The sequence below is a fragment of the Mustela nivalis genome (genome assembly GCF_964662115.1).
Source record: "Mustela nivalis genome assembly, chromosome: 2".
NCBI classification, from domain to species: Eukaryota; Metazoa; Chordata; class Mammalia; order Carnivora; family Mustelidae; genus Mustela; species Mustela nivalis.
In genome coordinates, this window is record NC_139021.1 from 85990441 (window position 1) to 86014695 (window position 24255).

Genomic DNA, 24255 nt, shown 5'->3' on the forward strand with positions numbered 1-24255 from the left:
TTATTGTTGTTTCCTTTTATTATGTAGTTTTAAAATATTCATAATGATGGACCATTTTATTTAGACTAAAGCGACTGCAGCTTAGCAAAAGCAGTGAACACTTTTTGTTTGCTAATTTAAAAAACAGTTCAGTGATTGGTGTGGTGTTTATTATGAAACGATGACAAAAGAGTACTGGTGGTTTTAATAGTTTTAGCTTACAAGAGCTGTCGTTAATTTTGTCTGTAGTGTTGCAGGTGAAAAAATGCACAATGGATAAATAGTCTATATTGGTTTAACTGAACATAATATATAGTGTGTTCTGGAGTTGTTTGTCTCAATAGACTATAGTAATCAAAAGTAATGAACCTATTATGTGCAGGACCTTGGAGAGCGTCGAATGGCAGTAAAAGTGTGGCACATAAAAGGTTTATTAAAGGAAATTAAAGTCCATCATTGCCACACCTGCTCCCCTATTATAAGTCTATGGCAGGTCAGTGCCTTCAATCACAACTCAGCCTGAGAGAGCAGAGATGCGCCTCCCATTACCATTGCAGTCATACCACATACACGCTATGTCAGGATTTAAGGATGGGCACCACGGACAGCACCTTCTGCCTGCTTCTCATTTTCAAGCAAAATAACTTCTCACTATTTAAGGACTCCTTTTGATAATGTGCAAAGGTGAATTAAACTAGACATTATTGGAAGATTCTAGTGAAAACGATGGGAGTAGTCATGTCTGACTATCTCCAGAGGGACAAAAACAGCAGGCTTTTAAAAGCTTTTGTATTCTTTCAATAGTTTATTTGATTACTTTTAAGATATTTAGTAATGATGTTTTAGGGAGTTTGATGCAGACACATGCAGCACTCAAATTTCACTTTCCTCACAGATTTGCATGATTAGAACCAATATTTATTCTGGAATTCTGGAAGTAAATGTATGTCATTTGATGATTAACACTTCCAGTGGTATTTTGAAATGGGGGCATTTCAGTGATTGGCCTTCATGTTGCTTTTTTACACAGAGAAATACTTTTCCTGAAGTAGAAAGAGGTACATATCAGACAAGGTCTAGTAAAAAAATTTTAAAAACCTCCACACCTGAAAAGAAAGCACATTGCATTAGAATCAGGTTTTAGTAAATTAGTCTGAAACCTTTTGTTTGGCATTTGAGGTTTTGTCTACTTCACAACCACTGTTAATCAGACAATCCTTTTTTTTTTTTTTCTTTCAATTTTTGTAATGCCAGAAATGTTTGAATTGCTAGCAAACACTTATGGACAAGGACATCTGCCCTCTTCTCACTGTTCCTCTGGTTTCAGCATCTATAAAAGTAATTCCAAAACTCATGGACTGCAAGAGCAGTCGCAGCTACTTACCTGCCGAGGCAGGGTGCTATTCAAGAGCTTAGAGGACTACTCTGTTTTTCATTATGACCCTCAGAACTGGCAAGGACATGTTTTTGTAATTTGGTCAATGTCAAAGGAATGACCTCAGGACTTTGTGTTCATGTTACAGATGGATGCAGAGGCTGAAGATAAAACACTGCGTACCCGCTCTAAAGGAACCAAGGGTGAGTTAGCAAGCAGGTTCCATGACACCGTGCCCACCACACCATGAAATATGGGAGTTCCAGTACTCAGTCCCTAATGTGTAGTTAGAATCATTACAACTTCCTCAGGGCTTCTTTTTTTTAAATCAAGCTAGGACATTGGATCATGGCATTGAGAGGCAAAATATTATGAACTAGGAGCTAAAGGACTCAGAAAAGTCCCAATGATGTGTGATGCTAATTTTTACAAAATGGCAATCATGAGTAGATTTAAAACATCCTGCAAAACAACATAAGGGTCAGCAAGGGAAGAATGCTTCATGGAGACCTTCAAATTATTGAAGTGACCTTTAATGGTCAAGGGAAAAGACAGAATTGTTAGTTTACTGCCAAAGCAGATTTTGATTTTTATGTTATCTGGTTTAGTGGCTCCCAATCTAAACTTAGTTCAAGTAAAATGATGATGTTTGTTTTTTGCTTGTCCCTGCTGGGAATTTCCGGCAGCTCCGCAAAGTAACGTTTGAAAGGTTTAACTTGCCGGTTATCCTTCTCTTTTTGTAACCAACAGATGGTAATGTAATATTGAAATATAAACAGGCCCTTGATGATCTAAACATCTGGAAAACAGGATTGACTGGCAATAATACCCCTTAAGGAAAATAACTTTTATTATAATTAGCTATATTTTTGTGACCCTTAATTCTAAATGGAAAACTGTAGTTTTACCATAGCCTCTGAAAACACTCTGGATAGCCGTTCCCCGCCTGACTCTTCTCCCAGTTTGCCTTGCTAAGGAAGGGTTTTTGAGATTTACTGTTGAAAGTGGGCTAATCAGATGAAATGCTTTCCTTAGCTATGTTTCTATTTGTAGTCAAGGTAAATAATGCCTGTTTGAGTAAAGTCCAGAATCCCAAAATTTTTAGTAAATTCCAGGATGACTTTTTTCAGTTAAAATGTAACCATTTCAGTAAAAATCATTAGCTATGACAACCAAAAGGCAGAATAATGCTTTACAAGATGCAGGAACGTTCTCTATCCAAACAGTAGTTTCATACCATGGTAGTGCCCAGTTTTACTTCAAGTTACATTTAAAGTAATTACATCATATATTCTAATATTTGGAATGCAGTAGTTCTAAACATTAAATTTTTATGCCGCAAACTTCTCAATAGAGTACAAGTTGAAGGGAAAAAAATGATTTGTATTGTTATTTAGGATAAACTTGCATCTGCCATAAATACCAGCATTCTAGGGACTGTGTTTGAATATGAATCCCTTCTTTTGACTTCTAAAAGCACACTATTCTAGCATACTTTTAAGATGTGGGTCTTTTAATTTGCAATTCTTTTTGTACTTTGAATTCTTTTGGCACATAATATGCACCCTTAAATAGAGCCAAAATGTTCTTCTAGAAATGAAACAACTGTTTCTCGTGTGTCATGAGTAATCTTTAAAACCACCTGTTGTCTTTCTCAATATGCTGCTTATCCTTGTGTAGGCAGGTATTTATAAACATGAACTTCTTTAATTCCCATTACTTGTCAGAAAAAAATCAAAGCTTTTTTTTTTTACAAGATTCTTATTTTTAAAACCATGTTGATATTAGCATGGCTAAAGCATATTTTCCTCTTTCTATACATATGAAATTTATGGAATATTATCTTTGGATGCATCCACTTAGTAAAACTTTCCATTTTGTATAAATACTTGTCTAATGTCAATAAAAGTGTCAGCTTAGGATTATTTTGAAACATTTCATATGAACAATAAAATTGATTTAAAAATAATTCAAGTCCTTCCTGTTCTTGTAAGTTTTCAATGAATCTCTAAAGATAGGTATTTGGAAAATCCAATCCATTAATGCAAGGTCCCAGAGTCATCTAAGGCACTAAACCCTGAATCATCTGTTCTGGATCATATTCATCTACCCACTGGTATCCACTCCAAAGAACCAGAACCAGAAATAATCTATTCACCCAGTGGGAAGTTAAGTGGGGTCTGTATTAACCATTTATTCGTCATTATTTTTAGATGGGTGAAAAGTTTCAGTCATACAGTTTTCAAAATTAAACTGATTTTTCTTTCTTTTTGTCAACAGTGCCAATAGATTCTCTAATTCAGGAGCTCAGGTAAGATTTGTCCCATGTTACTTTGTATAGTATCAGTTGGCTTTAATTATTAGAAGGCTTTTGTATATTTCAAACCTGAGAATCCCTGTGGTAGTAGGAGGAATAAGCCAACAGGCTTATTTGTCTATGTTGCAAAGGAGAAGAGAAAGGGAGAAACTACCCATAATTGGTTCAAAACAATTAGGGCTCCCATTTTGATAACAAAAAAAACATTTTGCTATAATGTAGTTTCCCACTTCCTTCCAAGGAGTGTTTGCCACTTTTGTGTCCATACCTTGCCTGTGGTTGGTTTGTGCACTGGTGATGAGTGAAGAACTGAATTGTCATCTGTGAGCCTGATTAAAAAATGACCCAAGTCCCAAGTTCTCAAGTTTTTGTTTTAAATAATTAGATAACTCTATCATATAATTTTTTAACTGTAGACATTGGAAGATAGTAGGTTTGTGGGTGTGTCCATGCATTTTCACCTTAGAGACTATTAATGTACCTAAGACAATGTTATGGAAATTCCATCATCGTAGGTCTTGCAGAATAAACCCCAATTAAGTGTGGAGTTTGTTTTGTTTTGTTTTTGCAGAGTTTCTTTCAAGATGTAATTTATCTTTTTTTTAAAGTGCATTTTTAAAAGGAAACACATGCTGACATACATATTTTGTATCAGTGATATTTTTTAGAGAAATTGTGTCAGGAGCAAGATGAATCCTTTGTCCCTTGCCCTTTATATGCTATTGCAAACCAAGTCTCGCACCTACCATTTAATCCACTTTCACCTTTCTGAAAACAACAATGGTCTATATGTGTTCCTCAGGGAAATGTTTGAAAACAGGAAGTTGTGTAACAGCGTTTGATACACTTTGAAATTTACACTGTATCCATGGACGTTTACATGGCTATTTTTCCAAGCAACTGTGTTCTGTGATTTCCTAAAGAAAAGGCTCTTTTAGTTATTTCCATGTTTCAGAAGATTCATTCTGTCACAGTTTTGGTACACTTATTTAGTGGAATACGTATCTATCAGAATGGAGTTCAAGTTTCAGGCTAATGCCCTTCTCTGTGGAAATTTGTTAGTAGGGAATCCCCGGTCCTGCTTATATTTTCAATTTCATGATTGAGAAGTTTACATTTTACATTTTAAATTTCTTGAGCAGAAAGGAGAACACACCCACATATCAGGATAGGATTAAATGAATGAAGTGTCTGACTTGCTTAATCACTTGTTTTTAAATATGCTCTCATTTAAAATTCCTATCTGTTTGGAGACTTTATGTTTCCTATAGAATTATCAAGAGAAGTTTAAAATGATCAAGGGCTTAAAGTGCATGAGATGTTTCCCTATTAATCAGTGGTTTCCTACTGGTCCAAGCAGAAACAGGGTACCCAGGAACTCATGGTCTTCCCTAACTGTCGAAGTGACTATGTCTCCAGTCAGTCTTTTTAGGGACTCAAACCATTCTTGGGAGGGAAGTGAGACTTTGGGTGATATGTCTTGAAAAATAACTTGAAAAAGATAATTTTGAAGAAATGAATGAGTGTGTGTTTTGGCTTAAGGAGAAATTTGTAATTCATAAAGAAAAAGGGAGGAATTAGCAGAGAGAAGCAACTCTGTAGGAAAAAAAATGTTTAATATAAACTTCCTGGAAAAATAGAGATTACTACTTAAGCACACTGTTAGCTTTAGTAATTGTAATAAAACTAATAGAATATTGAGGTCTTGTCGTGTACCAGACACTCTTGAGCATTCTTCATCACGCTACTGTCTCATTTAATCCTCACAAGAACTTTATAAGGTAGCAACTATGGTTTTTCCAATTTTCAGATGAAGAAAATGAAAATAACTACTCTAACATTACACAGCTAGTAAGTAGTCCAGACTTCTGACTCAGGACAGGCTCTTAACCCCCAAGCTATGATTTCTCTCATACGCAATACTACTCATCTAGAATACAATTTAAAAAGAAATGGCTTATTCATGTTGTCAGCAGCTGGATTCTTGAAATTCTATATTTTAACCCTTAAGGCCTGTTTTTCAACAGTTTAGGTGTCTGGAATTTGAACAAAGAAAATGTTATGATTAAAAGTAAAAATATTTCCTATTTTCCTAATTCTCTATGAGTTATTTTTTGTCAGATATTCAATTTTACCTAATTTGTCTTCAGACCAACTCAGAAAGCTGGTGATAATTGCTGGGAAAATTCACTAGCAAACCCAAATTCACCTATTTTTCTTTAGTGAGAACAAGTTTATAAGAATTACTAACTGATTTTTTAATTTTATAATTACTTACTTTCAACAGAATATTCATGCTTAGACCAAATAGATTCCAAATTGTTTCTTACATGATTTAAGTTGACTCAAGGGTAGACCTGAACTATCATTCTACGTGAATGATATTTGACTTATATAGAAGGTTGTATTTTTAGTGTTTTTGACATTTTTGTATGAATTTATTCATTTGCTACAATTGCTCCTCCAATTTATTCTGCAGATTTGCTGTGCTCTAGAATCCAGAATTTTTGTGCGCCTGAATTCTGAGTATCTTAGGATGTGTGGCACATTTTTCCCGGTGTAAAAGTTATGGCCATTTTCTAGGGAACATTGGCAACTTTATTTAGTTCTTCTTTTTAGAATGCATTGGACATGTTGTTGCTTCTAGACCTACTACTTACAAAAATACTAATACAAGTGAAGCTAATTTAAATGTACTGTATATTGTTCATGACACTAATAAAAATTGATAGTGACATTCTCATCTTCTTATTATACTCTATGTCAGCTACTATCATCACCATTAAAAAAGCAATTTATAACCACAGGCCCACCTTTAATCACATTCCTTATTAGCATTTCCAGTCTTTCCTCCAACACAATCCAGGTTACAGGTGATGTCGAGAAGGCATTCTCACATCTTTCTAAATCATGACCATTGTATTATCTCTGCTTTTCTTTTATTACTATTATCCTTAATCTGATCTGAATGCTGTTGCATCTACTAATATTGGTAATTGTCTCATGCATTGGCAAAATGTTTTACACCAATCCGGCCCTTTCCTCTAATTAGGAAAATATATTCTAGCCTCTGAAATGGCTTTCCTATGTAACTACTTAGAGACACAAATAAATTCAAGACTCTTAAGTGCATTAGAGTCAAATGCCACTGTCCTTTCATGGTCTTATTGCTGCTCACCAATTGGTTGGCAAGTTTTCTGATGAAAATTACCATTTGGTTGTCTCTTTTTACTGTATTTTATTTTATATACTTTCTTTCTTCATTTAAGAACTGTATCATTTGGCATTTTCTTGTAAGTTTAAAATGTTAAGTATTTTATAAAGTCTGTAATCAATAGGCTATAGATTTAATCATAACATTTAATCAACATGTGAAAAAAATTGTGACTTACAGATTTAGATGGCTTTCTCTTTTTTCTTCTATCTTATTTCATTCACAATAGTTTTTATATCAATTAAACATTTTACTTAATACTTAATAGCTTTCTTCCCTATTTTGGGGTGGGGCAATAGAGTTTCTTTTAATAAGTATGATTTTATTGCAACTACTTGTTGCACAGAGATTTCTGGAGATGACAACTAAAGGAAATAAAATAGACAGAAGTGGATTTCTAAAGTTAAGAGTTCCATAAATCCATCATCCAGGTTAAAGGAAATAAGTAGCTATAATTACAAGGTTGGATAAAAGAAGGAACAAAGACTTCCCCCCCCCCCTTTCATTCCTATGATTTCCAAATGCAGGGCTCAGTTCATGTTTTAGACTTTTATAACGTATCTGTTACATTCATGTTAGCAATATGTCTTTCTAAATATTGTTGCCAAGCCTATAAATTAGAATCCAAAAGCCTGACACCTTAAAGAAAACTCATTTTATGATAGGCCACTTTGGGTGCAAGTGAGACTGATTAGCAAAGTAGCAGATGATAAGGATTAAATGTAGAAAAGTGTCCACCTTGGGGTGCCTTCCTCATCCTCATCTCTGGGTAGTGGGCAAGCTGTTGTTGGTCATGGGACACTGAGGCATAAGATGAGTTAATCACTCCAGAGAGATCATTCTGTTTACTCTACTGTACTTATTAGGGTAAGAGAGTATCTTGAAATAGATTAGGGAAACTTCCAATAAGAATGAATTTTTTTTTAATTTTTCCCCTTTATTTATTTATTATTATTATTTTTTAATTTTTAATTTTTTGTAAACATATATTTTTATACCCAGGGGTACAGGTCTGTGAAAGAATGAAATTTTAAAAAGAGTTTGTTCTGTAACAAGAAAATTCCATTAACTATAATTCTGTCATACATTTATGTGCTTACGTAGCCTTTAATAGCATTTAGCACTGAAACTGCCATTGAGTGGGCCTGCAAAATGTGCGTGTCAAGTGAGTGGTTGAAAGAATAGGTAGTTTCTAATTGGATCCGTGCAAGCCACCTGGAGGGGTAGTCAGGACAAACAGCATTAGCTACATTTAGCTTCTGAGCCTGATTAATACAAGATGTCTGAGTCGTAAGTGACTGAACGGGAAGTAGAACGTAGGTCCTGTATGTGGTCCAACGCACATCCCACTCTTCCCAGTACCTGATGCAGCCTCTATATTATTTTCCGCTACTGCAAGTCCTCACATTCCATGCCGACCTCCATGCCCCCCCCCTTTTTTTTTTTTTTTACTTTTTAGAGTGGCTTTAGGTTCACAGAATAACTGAGCAGAAGGTAGAAGATACAGGGCCTCTCCATAGACCCCGTGTCCTGACACACACAATGTCCCCCACTATCTACACTTTCCCCGAGCAGAGCAGGACATTTGCTATGATTAATGAACCTACACTAACACACCAGTGTTCCAATTCATCATCCACTTTTGGGGAAAATATTTATTTGAACTCTATCAATAAATTAATAACTCAAGTCGGCATATAATCCACTAACCCCAGCACCTTTTCTTTATCACCGGAGTGCCAATCACCCTTTGTCTTTTCTTTCTAGATTTTTTCCACGAATTGATCATGTGATTTTATGTCTATATTAAAGTTTCAGGAGATGATACAAATATTTGTCTCCTCTGTTTGTTTTTTCTTTCAACACGCTACCTCCCAGGTGATGATCTACCATGGGCCTTGTACTTACTTCAAAGACTGATTTCACAATGTGGGAGGTGTGTGTGTCACTTAACACCCACCTGAGGCTGATGACAGGCATTTAGAAATGGGACAACAATAGGGTACTGTCCCTTCAGAGAACATTGAACTTAAAGATTAAATGGCTGTGTATTTTCCAGTTTGCACAGACCATAATAGGTATGTGCATATATATATATAAAATATAAAGGTGTGATTACATAGGATGAAACAACACTCCCCAACTTAATTGTTTATGTTCTACTTTAAACTATAATGTTTGTATTTCAGAAAAATAGCATGGAGCTTCTAAGCAAATATCCAGAGTAAAATCTCTTGGAAAAAAATAAGAACAAGAAAATGTGCTTTATTTTTTTTACCTTTTATTTTTACATTCAAAAAGTATCACAAGGATATTGGTGGTTTATGTCAACCAATGGCTTAAAAGAGTCTAAGGCACGAATGTCTCTAGAAATCAGACATTTTCTAAAACCATGACAAAATGCCACCACTGTGAGCCACATGTGAAGATTTACCTCACTGTGCTTTCAGGTTTGCAGAGCTCACCCACAGAGATAATTTTTTTCATCCATTTAGCTCCTCTTTTTTGGTAACATAAATCTTTTTAAACAGCAATATTTGCCACTCTTTATTGAGGAATGAATTTTTCCTTCACTATTTGTTCATTCAGGGCTTCTTCTGCACCAAGTATAGAGCTAGGGATTGCAGTAGACGGAAAATTAATGACATCAGTGTAACAAGTCCCGGGAGTTATGTGATGACGTCACCATGAGTGATGAGAGCAAAGTGCTACAGACATGTACAGGGAGAGATAACTTCCAGCTTGGGGATCAAATGTGACCCGAAGCCTGGCTACTCAGAATGTCAGTATGCTTGACATCCCTGGGAACTTATTAACAATGCAACCTCAGTCCCATCCCAGATTTACTAAACCTGCATTTTGACAGATCGCTAAACTACTACTATGCATACTAATGTTTGAGAAGCACTAGCTTAGACTTTACTACTTATTTGGAAAAACTTTTCTCTCGTTGCTAATTTTCAATCGTGTGGGTTGGCAAGAAAGTCAAATATTTTGGTTTCTTTGGGATTTTCTTAGTTCATGAATTCTTGGCTTAATGTTAATGATGGCTACACAGAAGTTTCCTTAGCCAAGAAGGCAGCAAGGCCTGACATTTGAACATCTCTCCAAGGTCACACGCTAGTCACTGACAGAATCCCCAGAACCTAGGACTTCTATTAACCCATTGTTTGCATTTCTATTTGATGAAAAGTAGCAGCATACTGAACAATTTTAACAGTAGTGTAGCAAAAAGCGCAAGCCTTGATCTCCTGTGAGTTTTTGTTTTGACCTCTTGGGAATTTTTGAAATCAACCAAATCTGCTTTAAATACTTTCCACAGATCATTGGATAGAGAAAATATATAAGGATGCTTTTTAAACAACATTTTAAATACCTTCATAGGTGACTCCATAGTCATCCAGTGTCTTCCCAAAGTTTAATGATTGTGTCTCAAGCAAAATCCAGACTCTCTGTCAACTTCCTTCTGTCACATAATAGCCTTGCTACTTTGACATATTAGTAACTAATATGCTGAGGTTCCTTCAAACTTGCTCAGGCTCTTCACAGTTTACTTGTGAAGTTTACTTTCCCATTTACTTTACACGGTTTACTTCCTTTGGTTGGCATCTTCTCACCTTAATGTGCTCTTGAGCACTTTTAGTGAAACAGTTATTCAGTACTACTGCTTGTTTCGATTCAGTCCTTCTTGAAGGAGGAGGTTGACTTTAATCTTCGGCAGAATATTTCATCTCTTACTGTTACCTCTTAGGTAAACTGTAACCATTGGGAGTCCCATTTCACTTGCATGATATGTTTTCAAAAAAAAAAAAAAGTTTCTGACATCTTGCAATATTTTTTTCTGCATGAAGTGTGAACTGAAATAAGTATGGCCCACAGTGTTGACGGGTCAGCTCCCACAAACAAAACATGGTGTTCTTGAGTTTTCAGTCCTCACAATGGGTGACTTCTCATAACACTAAGGCAGACCCTCACTTGGGATTTGACTGGCTCATGTGGTAGGAAGAGCAGTAGGTTAATAGCAGCGCTGGGTTCTGGGTGTTCTGTCCGTGGCTAGCATGTGACTGTGTAGAGGTGTTCAAATGTCGAGTCTTGCTGGCTTTTTGATTAAGGAAACTTCTGTATAGCACTTTCAGTCTTGGCCCCTGAATTTACCTAACTGACCCCCAACCCTATCCCAAAGTATAGTTACATTTAACCTCTTGCTTTCTGAGTTCAACTTTGCTTTTGAAACTATCCTTGGCTCCCTTTGTGCCTGATCTTATTTTCCTTGCGTGATCTTTCCCCTCGCTTATTTTTTTTTTTTTTTGTAGAAAGCATCTTTAAAAATTTTTTTAAGATGTATTTATTTATCTTAGAGAGAGAGAAAGAAGAGGGAAGGGGTACTGAGAGAGAATCTCAAGCAGAATCTGCTGAGCATGGAGCCCAAAGCCAGACTCCATCTCAGGGATCTGAGATCAAGACCTGAGATGAAATTAGCATTTGGACACTGAACCAATTGAGCCACGCAGGCTCCCCAGCTCCTTTTTTTTTTTTTTTTTTTGGAAAGCATTTTTCCAATTACCTTCATCTTTACATTTTATTCATCCAATCTTGCTGCCATACTATTTCCTATAAGAAAAGTCCATGCCTAAAGCTAGTGTTTAGTATTCTTTTTCTATTTCAACTCTGTTATAGTCTATTTCTGGAAAATTCTTTCCTTCATCTTCTCCCACATGGGACTCATACTCATCCTTTAAAGCAAATGATTAATGTCATCTCCTCCATGAACTGTCCCTGTGACCTCCCCGGCAGACTAATACTTTTTTCCGTTGTGTACTCAATGCGCTTCTTTTCTTGTTTGTGCTAAAGCACTTATTATGTTGAATCATAGCTATTTTATTATTGATTCATCCATCTGTCCACCCATTCAAAAGAAAGCAGATCCCTTGCCTTTAAGTTCAGAGTTTGAGTGGTGAAATTTAAAAACAAACAAACAAAAAAATAAATAAATAAAAAACTAAAAACTAAAAAATTTTAATTAGTCACATACAATTCTGCTTTTCTGATACACTTTTTTGGGGTCAACTTTTTAAAGACAAAGAAAATTTTATTCGCCATTGTATCCCTAGTACAAGAGGTTATCAAATATTATACATTGTCCACCAATGTTTGTTTTAAGAGTAAATAATGTAGTTAGTAACTCATTGTAAAGGAATTTCTATTTAATGTTGATCCTCTTTAACTATTTTTACATAGTACCCACAGCTTCTTTGCTTCCAAATTCATAGATTCTTTCCCTAGTTCTATTAAAATCAAGACTAATTAGCCAGCAAAACTCCTATGGTATCTTTAAATACAAACCAGCCTACTCTAGCTCGCTTCTAATTCATTCCTAAGTCATATTCCTACTGTCAAAAGTGTCTTTCTCTACAAATATATTTTATCAAATATAAAAGTGAGGTGCTCTTTACTCTGTTAATTTCTCCTTCCCTGTTTTATTTTTGGTGGAAAAAAAAGAAAGAATACCTTTTAATATACAGTACAACTACTTATTACCTTGTTTCTAATCTGTCTCTTTTCATGCCATTGTTAATTTTCTGAGAGCAAGAATTGTTATCTTTTATTTCATTGATAATATCCCCAGATCTAGAATAGTGCCTGACACATATAAGGAGCAATTGAAAAATTTTGCATAAATGTTTTTTGAGTGCTACAGAAGGCACTGGAATAAGACAAGAACTCACAATGTTTGCAATAGCCCAAAGGTCATTAAAACACAGTGTGATAATTTCTATAAAATGGATTTATGTAAGGGAGCACAAGAGATGAACAGTTAGTACTGGAGAGGGTTTGATCTGAGTTGGAAGGGTAAGAATGTATCCGCCCAGGCAATTCCTATGGGCAGAAAGCAGGCACTCTGTAAAGATGAGTAAAATTAGCTTGAATTGTGATCTCTTCCATTAGCCTGGTCCTTGGCCTGCTGGGTTTGGGTGGCTTGGGCAGCAGGGTCAATGAAAAAGGGACAGATAAGAACAGAGCTTTTCCCTTGACTGTATATGATGGTCCATTCCCTTTGTTACTTCAAACCCACTTCTACTCGCCCATCCTGAACAAGACTGCTCCGTATTTTTAAAAGCAATGAAAAATAATGCATCAGAAGAAAGCTTATACTGTAAGATCCAGATGTCTTCATTTTTTTTCTGTTGTGCTTTAATGAATTAAGCTTTGACATTCAGTTTATTTCTATATCTAAAAAAAGCAGGATGATCTCTTGACAACACTGTCGACCAAGCCCACAAACAGGTCTTTAACTTCATGATACTTATTAATCACGGAAACATCCTTGTAAATAATGATTTACAAGGTAGCTCCCAGAAGTGCACCCAACCAACATGTGGATTAAATGGTGAAATGAGAATCCTGAGCCCTCCCATGCCCTGAAGCACTGCTGTCCACATGAAATGAGCAATCTCTGGCTCAGAACTGGGTTCCCAATTGCTTTGGTGTTTTCAGGGAAGCACAGTTTTGTAATATTCTGAATAGGAATATGAATTTTTTTAAAAAAGATTATGTGATAGTGTGTTAAATTTGAATAAAGACACTGGCAAAATGGTCATTCACTCTTACCCTACTGGTGAAAGGAAATATGGGGGCATCCTGCAAGTGGCCAGGAAGTTGAACAGTATCCTAGGTTGGGAGACAGTAGAGCCATGCTGGGACCATGCCTCTCTCCAATGGTGCAATCTGGGGACAGAGGTAGCCAGGAAGTGGCTCCTCAGAAGCTGGGGTGGTACATGGCAAGGAAGACACGGGGACGTGCAGAAGGGGTTGGGTTATAGGAAGGGATGTGTGGGACTGGTAGGCTTCTTTGTAGCAGAGTGTTTCTAAATCAGGGGCAGCTTCTCAAAGCAAGTTATTTCTGATTCAATAGGATACTTGGCTGCTAAAACAGTTGGCAGATTTCTGTGTGTATACATATATACTTACACATACGCACACACAGAGACATTACACATACATTTATATACATATAATTATAACGATATATTGAAGTAGGTGATTCCTACTATCTCAGTATTCACTTCACTATTTTAACCCTTGATCCTCCTTTTAAATGTTATCCCACCCAGCATGGAAACAAATTCTGTGAAATGATTCGCAGCATGTTCTGGTGAAGTAGAGAAGGATAAATGGGAGGATTCCAAATATCAGGCAATTCTTTTTCATAGCAAAGACCTTGTGCATATCTGTAGGCTTCTAGTATTTTAGTTTAGGGAACTAAGAAAGCACCTAGATTTATGGACCAAATATCTGCATTCAGGTAAATGTCAAGAAATACAACTGGCATGTATGATAGTAGTCATAAAACAGCCACATGCTCTTAAAAAGTCTTTTGTCAATAGTAAATTTAAAAACCAAAAAATTACCTGGTGATTCACAGACCTGTACCCCTGGGGATAAAAATATATGTTTATAAAAAATAAAAAATTTAAAATAAAAAAAAAAAAAGAAAAAACAAGAAGAAGAAGAAGTGGTACATGAATACATATTTAACAAGCCAAAAAAAAAAAATTACCATATGACTCATATTACTTGATGAAGTTCTGTGTTTGTGTCTGTATTTGCATCTATTGTATTTTGTTTTCCCTCAGTGGGCACATCTTTCCCTCCTCTTGGTGTGTCTGCATCTCCTACTCTTTCCCACTTTAGGTTGTGCTCAGTGTCTTCATTTCTGCTCATCCTTGATGATCTCCCTGTGTCCACCCCCACCCCATGCTTACCTTCTCCCCCTTTCTTCCAGCCTCCCTGACTTCCTCTTCCGTCCTTGTGGCCTCTTCTATCTCACCCTCTCTTTCCCTCTCTCTTGAGGGAAAGTATTTGTCCTTCTGCATATCTCTATTCTAAACATCCATACTCGATCTATCCTACTTGAAATTGAGAAAAACATTGTTTTGAACACTGAAAAATATCTATAATAGAAACCACAGCGGGAGTTGCTAGGAAAAAAATTTGTGACTAATAAGGTCAGCATTGGGAAACTCTGTTCCAGATAACAAAAATAATGTGTCTCTCCTTCATCATACAAATATTAATAATACCTAATGGAACTATTTATACACAAATTTCATCCATTTCAAAGAAAAGAAGTCACTATATTAGTTTCCAATACACGAGGTATAGTTTTAATTATCCATTGGAAGTAAAAATATTTAATTCTTACATCAAATTTTAAACCTATATTAAGCTTCATTCTCAATGCCCATTCAGAAACCACTCTTTAGTGAGTTTACATATGCACATCTTGGGAAAAAGATAATAAAATGTTCATACTAGAGAACAGAAGGACACCTGTACTTTACTCACTACAGTGCTAATTAGACATTTGTGTTTCCTGATCTCCATTTAGATCTCTACTAAATTAACTTGATTTTACTTATGTGGCCCTGGTTTGAGTGTTTCTGGGAGTAACTGACCCCCAGAAACAAAGAAGCTCCAAGCACCATCATTAGTTAATGATTTGTACTTTGTAAACAAATGGCATCATTTTCATTAATAAAGATGTGCCTGCATCACAAGCTTGTAGGAATTTGATATTTGAAATGTTTGGACATGGTGCTTATAGAAATAGTTTTTTATATAGTCGTTCACAATAAACTTTTTCCTTCCCTCGGGGTTGTCTAGCTAATTCACATGACCTTGAATTTATTCACAGGGTCATGAATTAAATATTAATTACTTTTGCTATTTTTGTTCAAAGGTAATTTTAAAGCATGTGTATTTTACAATCACTGTTACTTACTCCATTCTGACATTACATTAAAAAAAAAGAGAACCAAAGTGGAATTTTGCCAGTGTCTGCATGGAGGAAGGTTCTGCATTCTATTCAGTATCTTTCATTAAAACTTAAAGGTCTTGCTCTATTAAATAACTGCAATTTACTTTGAACCCCGAGTTTTATCACAAAGTTAACTGGTTTTTCCTTACAAGCATGCATGGAAGGGTTCTATTTGTCTTCCAGCTGTAGAAGGTGTTGCCCAATGACTAGACAATCAAAACAAACACTCCATAACCTCTAGGAAGCCCCAAATACCCTGCTACACACACATACATAAAGTATAAATATGTTTAAATAAAGTATGAATAAGGTTTAAAGTCAGCGAGAAGACATACAGGATTTCAGTCCTCACAAGACTTTAGCCATACAAAATAAAATGGGATATTGATTAAATGGCAAGATGATTGAAGCTTGTCAACAGAATTCATGGGGATGGTTTGAAAATAACATGAAAATACTTGTACTTAAGATTTCTTTTTCTTTCAAGATTGAAGTTTGGGGCTGAAAACCATTTACCCCAAGAAAGAACTGAGCCAGCATGGCTCATTCCTCTCCAGAAAGCAGGGGGGGCCCTGGCAGCCCAGGGGTCTTGTTAGCCCAGCCTAGGGAAGTGGTAGGGAGAGGAGGAGCAAGGGCATCTCCCAACCCCCACTTCAGCCTCAACTATGTCTTTTGCTTTTTAAATGCAACCATTTTCCCAGAGTTTTCTGCTAACAAAATTTCTGCTAGTAGCACAATTGTTATATAAAATTTTGTAAAATACTATGCTAGGGAAATTAAAGGAGTGTACACTATATTTGTGAATATACCCAAAAAATGAATGTATGTGGTCTATTGTATACTAATATAATGTACAAAAATACAGTATTCTTATCCCCAATGTCATGAATTGTACAGCTCTCATTATTTTGACTTATTTTATTTTATTTCTAGTTAGGCATGCAAATTTTATTTATTTTTTAATGAAATAATTATTTTTTCATTTTTTAATAAAAAAATGTATTATGTGTTAACTAACACATAATGTTATGTGTTAACTAAACATAATACATCGTTAGTTTTTGATGTAGTGTTCAACGCTTCATTAGTTGCTTATAACACCCAGTGCTCATCACAACACGTGCCCTCCTTAATACCGAGCACCCAGCTACCCCATCTCCCCATCCACCTCCCCTCTATAACCCTCAGTTTATTTTTCCCGGAGTCTAGAGTCTCTCATGGTTTGTCTCCCTCTCTGATTTCTTCCCTTTCAGATTTCCCTCCCTTCCCCTGTGGTCCTCCGTGCTATTGCTTATGTCCCACATATGGGTGAAACCAAATGATAATTGTCTTTCTCTGCTTGACTTATCTCACTTAACATAATCCCCTACAATCCTTAAATAAAAGAAAAAAAATTAGGATCTTTGACTTATTAAAGTAAAAAGAGCCACTTTGAACTCAATGCTACAAACACATTTAACTTGAATGGTCAAGATGCTGTTATTCAACCATGTTTAATTTTTTTAGCAGATATAATCTATATAATAAAATACTTATTATAGGATCAACTAAAATGATGCCATAATCTTCTTTTAAAGTTTTTTTTTGGGGGGGGGGGTGCTTGGGTGGCTCAGTCAGTTAAGTGTCTGACTCTTAATTTCAGCTCAGATCTTGATCTCAGGGTTATGAGATTGAGCCCCAGGTGGGGCTCCGTGCTCAGTCGGGAGTCTGCTTGAGATTCTCTCCCTTTCTCCTCTTCTTTTACCCCTCCCCTTTGCTTGTGCATGTGCTTTCTCACTCTCTCTCTAAAATAAATAAATCTTTTAAAAAAGAATAAAGTTTTTTTAAAAGTAGGACTTACTTTAAATATATTCTCCTCAAATATAATATTATTTTGATAAGGCAAACATTTATGAACTCTGAATTTTGTTTTTGTATTTCTTTAATATTAAAATAAGATCCCCTATATTTTATTTTTCTTAATATTTTGCTTTATACTGCTATTTGACAAAGCATAAAATCCCATATATTTTCATTTTATATACTTACAAGAAGGTATTTTGAAGTACTAATAAAATAAAATAACAGTCTCACTTTAAATTTCCCATCAAGCAGCAAATCTTGTTCTCTATTTAAATTCTTTTTGAATTCCTTTTGGTATCCTGATCCTAAAATCTGCATAATGACCATCTCTTGCTGTCTTTAATTTTCTAACTTTATCTTATTATATCCAACTTCTTTTGGTTAGATCCCCATGACCTGTTATCATGTAATTCCTGAAAAGACCAATGAACTATTCATATATTGCATGGCTAAGCTGTTGCTATATATTAACTGAAATTTTTAGTCAACCTATAGGCAATTAAAAGAAGTATGGTGGTATATGCTTTACTTGGCTGAGATACATCATTTGGTTTTGGTTACACATTGGAGGAAATTTATATTTTAGTTACAGCATATTCCAAATTTTGGTGTATTATTTTGTGTTTTAATGAATAGTTCTTTCTTTAAAATTTCTGGTTCATGTGAGTTTTGAATTATTTTTACAACTGTAAGATTCTTCTGCATTCTTGGAGAGTAGTTTGGACTGATTGGTTCATAACATCATGGTTATTTGGTCAGTCTTTTATGGGCACCAACTAGGATTTTTTGACTTACCTACTACTTTTAACTTACCTCCTGTCTCTTTTTCGGCTGTGTTGCAAAAGCACAGCTTCAGTGGTGAAGGGAGCTATAAGCAAAAGCTCATATAGATCGGTTAACACTTGCTCCAGGGAAGTAGGCCAGTACATTATCCATACATTCATTGAGGAGCTTTCTGATGCATCCTCTGGGGAAAGATAGTTTTTTAAGTTCATGTTTGCACTGACATCATTTTTATATGCTTACATCTGGGTGGAGTTGAATTTCAATGAATATTTACTAAGCATGTTACTAAGACATGGGCCTTATGTTATATACAGGAGATATAAAATTAAACAAGATGTTTCCACGTTACTGGGTGAAACGACTACAATTCAGAGGGTTAAGTTTTATAAATAAGGTAAATGCCAAACACTATGCTGGCATAGAAGAAATGCACTCTGACAATGTTGCTGGAATGACATCCCAAAGGAGAGTGTGTTCACCAGCACAGAAGGGCAGCAGAAGGTTTGTAGGGAGTCTTCTTAGTGCCATTTACCTATTACCTTACAACCCAGAGCAAGTTTTTATTATTATTATTATTGTTGTTGTTGTTGTTGTTGTTGTTGTTATTATTGCAATGTGGCTTTTAATGTCTTGACTATATTATGCAAAAACTGTTGTGGATGTTATGCAATTAATCTATCATTCATAAAACTTAATCTCAGTTAAGTGAGGAAAAAAAGCATCTATTAGCTCTGACCTTATAGGGGAAAAATTCCCCCCTCTTATAAACCTGGTATTATCAAATAACCTTGCCAGTGGAATCAGTGTCCCATGATAACAAACCAACCATTGATAAATAGCAACAACTTAGATGCTGAATTTATGACATGAGTAATAGTAGAAGCTTAAAATTACAGGTTTACTATTGGGCACACTCTAGCTTGACATAGCTCTGTAAACATGAACATGGTCACAAGTTTCCAAGACATAGCTGAGAGAGCTGACTTGTGAATTTAAGACACTGTCCCCAAAGAATGAACAATATCTCTGTAGTTCCTATGCTAAAGTAAATTTGCCATTCATAATAACCTTTAGGCTCTCTCAGGAATCATGAGACCCATTTCAAACAAACACAGGACTTTAACTTTCCCATAGTGTCCTATCTCCTGATTTCCTAAAAGTGTAGTCAAGTAGCTATCACAGGTTGTTGGGGTATTCATAGCTTGGAGTAGGGGGTGGAGTGTTTCAGGAAAGGAAGTAACAACTTCTCAAATTAAAAAAAAAATTCAGAGAAAATATAACATTGTATCAAATGTGGCATCATGTCTGGAGTAAAAATTACTGCATGTTTGCCTAAATTCTTACCAGCAATTATTTAGACATTTGGGAAAATCTGTTTATTTTGTGAAAAATATAGTGGAGAAATATTGGAAGGCCAATTTTCTAATACACACTATTAAGTTTATGTTTTCTTCTTCTTCTTTTTTTTAAATGAGGTACTTAGACTTCACTGGGTAGTATTTTAGATCACTAAAAGGGAGCTTATCTGTTAAAACATAGGCACAAAGAATCCACTTTGTGTACCTCTTCTCTGACCTCACTCTCTCACATATTGCTGTGGCACTCATTTTAAATGTAATTGTATATTCTCTCTTGTCAGTTATTGTGGATGTTTCCTATGTTCCCTTGTGGAAGCATTCTCCTTTTGGGGACCAGAGATCATTAGAGCCACAGAGCCTAGATTTGCAGTGAGGGATGTATAAATCCTTCAAGTTGGCCACTCTGGGAGTCATAGTAAACCAAGCCATTCTACTTCTTATTTCTTGTACCCATATATCAAACTAGCAAAGTCATAGAATTATGCTATAATCATGAAAATGGGATATTGCCAGTGGACAGGCTTACCCTGGTCTGGTGGTCCCTCATGGCTCTAAACCAGTGGGTGATGTGCCCAGGCCCAGTGGTTGAAGGCAGTCTGTACAGAGGACACTCCTTGAATTCCTGGCTCTGCGATCATTAGGGCTTGTGTTTCTGGGTGCCAAGGAACTGAAGCATCATAGAAATCATTCTTGGAAGGCTTCCATCTTCAGGGCACAGCATAGACAGGTGACTAAAACATTCCTCCTGTCTTCCTGTGACCATTCCTTGAAATCTGGGAGAGACAGCTATTCACCTAATACACAGAAACAAACACAGAGTTGATCAAAATGAGGAAACAGAAGAATGTGTTCCAAACAAAAGAAGAAGATAAAATCCCAGAAAAAATTAATCAAAGATAAGTAATTTGATTGATAAAGAATTCAGGGTAATGTTCATTAAGATGCTCAACAATCTCAGGAGAAGAATAGATGAATACAGAGAGAACTTCAACAAAGAAATAAAAACTAGAAGAAAGTACCAAACAGAAGCCACAGAGTGAATAATACAATAATTGAGCTGAAAAATACACTAGAGGAGTTCAACAGCAAACTAGATAAAGCAGAAGGAAGGATCAGTGACCTGGAAGACAGGGCAGTAGAACTCACCAAACAAAGCATCAAAAAGAAAAAAGAATTTTAAAAAGTGAAAATAACTTAAAGGACCTATGGGACAAGATCAACTAGAACAACATTCACACTATAAAGGCCTCAAAAGGGACAGAAAACATATTAGAAGAAATAATAGCCGAAAACATCCCTAACCTGAGGAAGGAAACAAATAGCCAGATCTAAGAAATTCAGAAAATTTCATATAAGATGAATCCACCCCAAGATACATCATAATTAAAATGTCAAAAGTTAAAGATAATGACAGAATCTTAAAAGCAGTAAGAGAAAAACAACGTGGTATGTACAAGAAAACCCCCATAAGACAATGAGAAAATTTTTCAGCAGAAACTTTGTAGTCCAAAAAGGAGTATCGTGATATGTTCAAAATGCTGAAAGTGAAAACTTCTAACCAAAGATATTATACATGCTAAGGTTATTATTCAAAACTGAAAGAGAGATAAAGTGATTTTCATATCATTGAAAAGTAAAGTAGTTCATCACCATTAAACTTACTATACAAGAAATATTAAAGGGACTTCTTTAAGCTGAAAGAAAGAGTACTAATTAGTAACAAGAAAATGCATGGAAGTAAAAGCTCACTAGTAAAGGTAAATATATAATAAAGTTAGTAATCACTTATAAAGCTAGCATGAAGGTTAAAAGACAAGAATGGTAAAAAAAATACTATAATTGTAAAAATTAGTTAAGAAATGGGCAAAATAGTGCACCTGGATGACTCAGTTGAACCCACATTGAGTCTCATGCTCTGCAAGGAGTCTGCCTCAGATTCTCTCCCTCTCCCTCTGCTCCTACTCCCCCACACTCATTCTCTCTAAAATAAATAAATAAATCTTTTTTAAAAAGAAATAGACAAAATAAAAAGATGTGTAATGTGCCATCAAAAACATAGAAAGTGGGAGTGAGGAATGGAAATTCAGTTTAGTTCAAACTTAACTTGCTATCAACTTAAAATAGACTAGTTTATATACATTGCCATATGTAAGCATCATGATAACCACAAAGCAAAAACCTATAGTAGCTACACAAAAAATAGTGAAAGTGCAATCTAAAAATAACTCTAAAGAAAGGCATCAAATCACAATGGAAGTAGGTAAGAAAAGAAAAAAGAAACAGAGAGCAATTACAAAAGCAGCCAAAAACACTGAACAAAACAGCAATAAGTACATACCTATTCATAATTACTTTAAATATAAGTGAAATAAATACTCCAATCAAAAGACACAGAGTGGATGAATGGATTAAAAAAACAAGGCCTATCTATATATGCTGCCTACAGCAGACTTGCCTCAAATGTAAGAAAACAAACAGACTGAAAGTGAAGTGATGGGAAAAGGTGTTTTATGGAGATGGAAACAAATGAACAAAAAGCTGGGGTAGCTATACTTATTTCAGACTAAATAGACTTAAAAGCAAAGACTGTAATGAAAGATAAGCAGGGCATCACATAATGACAAAAGGGTCAATGCAGCAAAAGAATATAGCATCTACAAATATTTATGCATCATACATAGGAGCACCAAATTATGCAAAGCAGGTATTAATAAACCTAAAGGAAGAAATCAGTGGTAATACAGTAGTAGTAGGGGACACTAACACCTACTTACATCAATAGATAAATTACCCGACAGAATATTGGGAAGAAAACACTGACACATTAGACCAGATGGATCTAACAGAACGTTCTATCCAAAAGCAGCAGAAAACACATTCTTCTCAAGTGCACATGGCACATTCTCCAGGACAGATCATATCTTAGCTCACAAAACAAGCCCAAATAAACTTGGGAATATTGAAATAATAACAAGCATCTTTTTCTAACAATAGTGGTGTGAAACTGGAAATCGATCATGGAAAACAAACTGGGAAAATCACAAACATGTGGAGATTAAGGAACATGTTACTGAACAACCAATGGGTCAATGAAGAAGTCAAAGGAGGAAAAAAATAATACCTGAGACAAGTGAAAATGAAAATGCAATATACCAAAATCTATGGGATGAAGCAAAAGCATTTTTTTTTTTTTAGCTTTTGGTATGGCAAAAGCAGTTTTAAAATGAAAATTCATTGCAATTCAGTCCTATGTCAAAAGACAAGAAATATCTCAAATAAATAATCTAACTTTATACCCAAATAAACAATTTAACTTTACCACAAAAGGGACAAGAAAAAAGGAAACAAATGAAGCTCAAAGTTAATGAAAAGAAGGTAGAAAATAATAAAGATCAGAGCAGAAATAAATGGAATGGACACCAAAAAGACAATATAAAAAAGAAAACAAAAGAAAAAAAACAGTGGGCCTGAGAGCTGGTTCTTTAAAAAGATTTTTTAAAAAATTGATAAACTCTTAGCTAGACTCACTAAGAACAAAAAGAGGGCTCAAATAAATAATATCAAAAATGAAAGAGGAAAAGTTACAACTGATACCAAAGAAATGCAAAGAATCATAATAGACTACTGCGAACAATTATATGCCAATAAATGACAACCTAGAAGAAATCAATAATTCTTAGAAATAAAATCTTCTGAGACTAAATCATGAAGAAATAGAAAATTTGAGTAGATCAATTAGTAAGGATCTTGAAGCAGTAATCAAAAACTTTCCAATGAACAGAAGTCCAGTGCCAGATGGCTGCACTGGTGAATTCTACCAAATATTCAAAGAATATTCAATAGTTATTCTTCCCAAATTATTCACAACATTGAAGAGTAGGGAATATTTCCAAACTCATTTTACAAGGTCAGAATTGCCTGGCTACAAAGAAGCAGACAAGGACAACACACACACAAAGGAAATTACAGTCTAGAACCTCTGATGAATGCAGATTCAAAAATCCTCAACAAATATATTAGCAAACGAAAAATTATACATTGTGATCAAATGGGTTATATTTCAGGGATTCAAGGATGGTTCACCTGCCACATATAAATGAAGTGAAGGATAAAAAAATCTTATGATCATCTCAATTGATGCAGACAAGACATTTGAAAAAAACACATATTTATGCTAAAAATGCTCAACAAAGTAGGTGTAGAAGGAATGTACTTCAACATAATAAAGGCCATATATAAGTATACCACTAACACTATACTCAATGATGAAAAACTGAGAGCATTTCCTTTAATATCAGGAACAGGGCAAGTTGTCCACTCTCACGACTTTTATTCAACGTAATACTGGAAATCTTACCCACAGAAATCAAACAGGAAAAATAAATAAAAAACATCTAAATTGGTAAGGAAGAAATTAAACTGTCACTATTTTCAGATGATGTGACTCTACACATAGAAAATCTTTCTAAAACCTTCATCAAAAAAACTTAGAACTAATAAATGAATTCAGTAAAGTTGCAGGATACAAAATCAATTTATAAAAGTCTGTCGTGCTTTTATATACCA

The 24255-nt window shown here is 35.1% G+C and overlaps 1 protein-coding gene across 8 annotated transcripts in view; it reads left to right on the forward strand.

Annotated features, from left to right (window-relative positions):
* ST18 (ST18 C2H2C-type zinc finger transcription factor) overlaps positions 1–24255 on the forward strand; it is a 336134-nt gene that overhangs the window by 234451 nt on the left and 77428 nt on the right. For all 8 annotated transcript variants that reach the window (XM_082720103.1, XM_082720104.1, XM_082720102.1 and 5 more), the window contains 2 exons: positions 1503–1557; positions 3635–3665. In XM_082720103.1, the coding sequence (XP_082576229.1) occupies positions 1503–1557; positions 3635–3665 (86 nt within the window). The remainder of the gene's footprint in view (positions 1–1502; positions 1558–3634; positions 3666–24255) is intronic.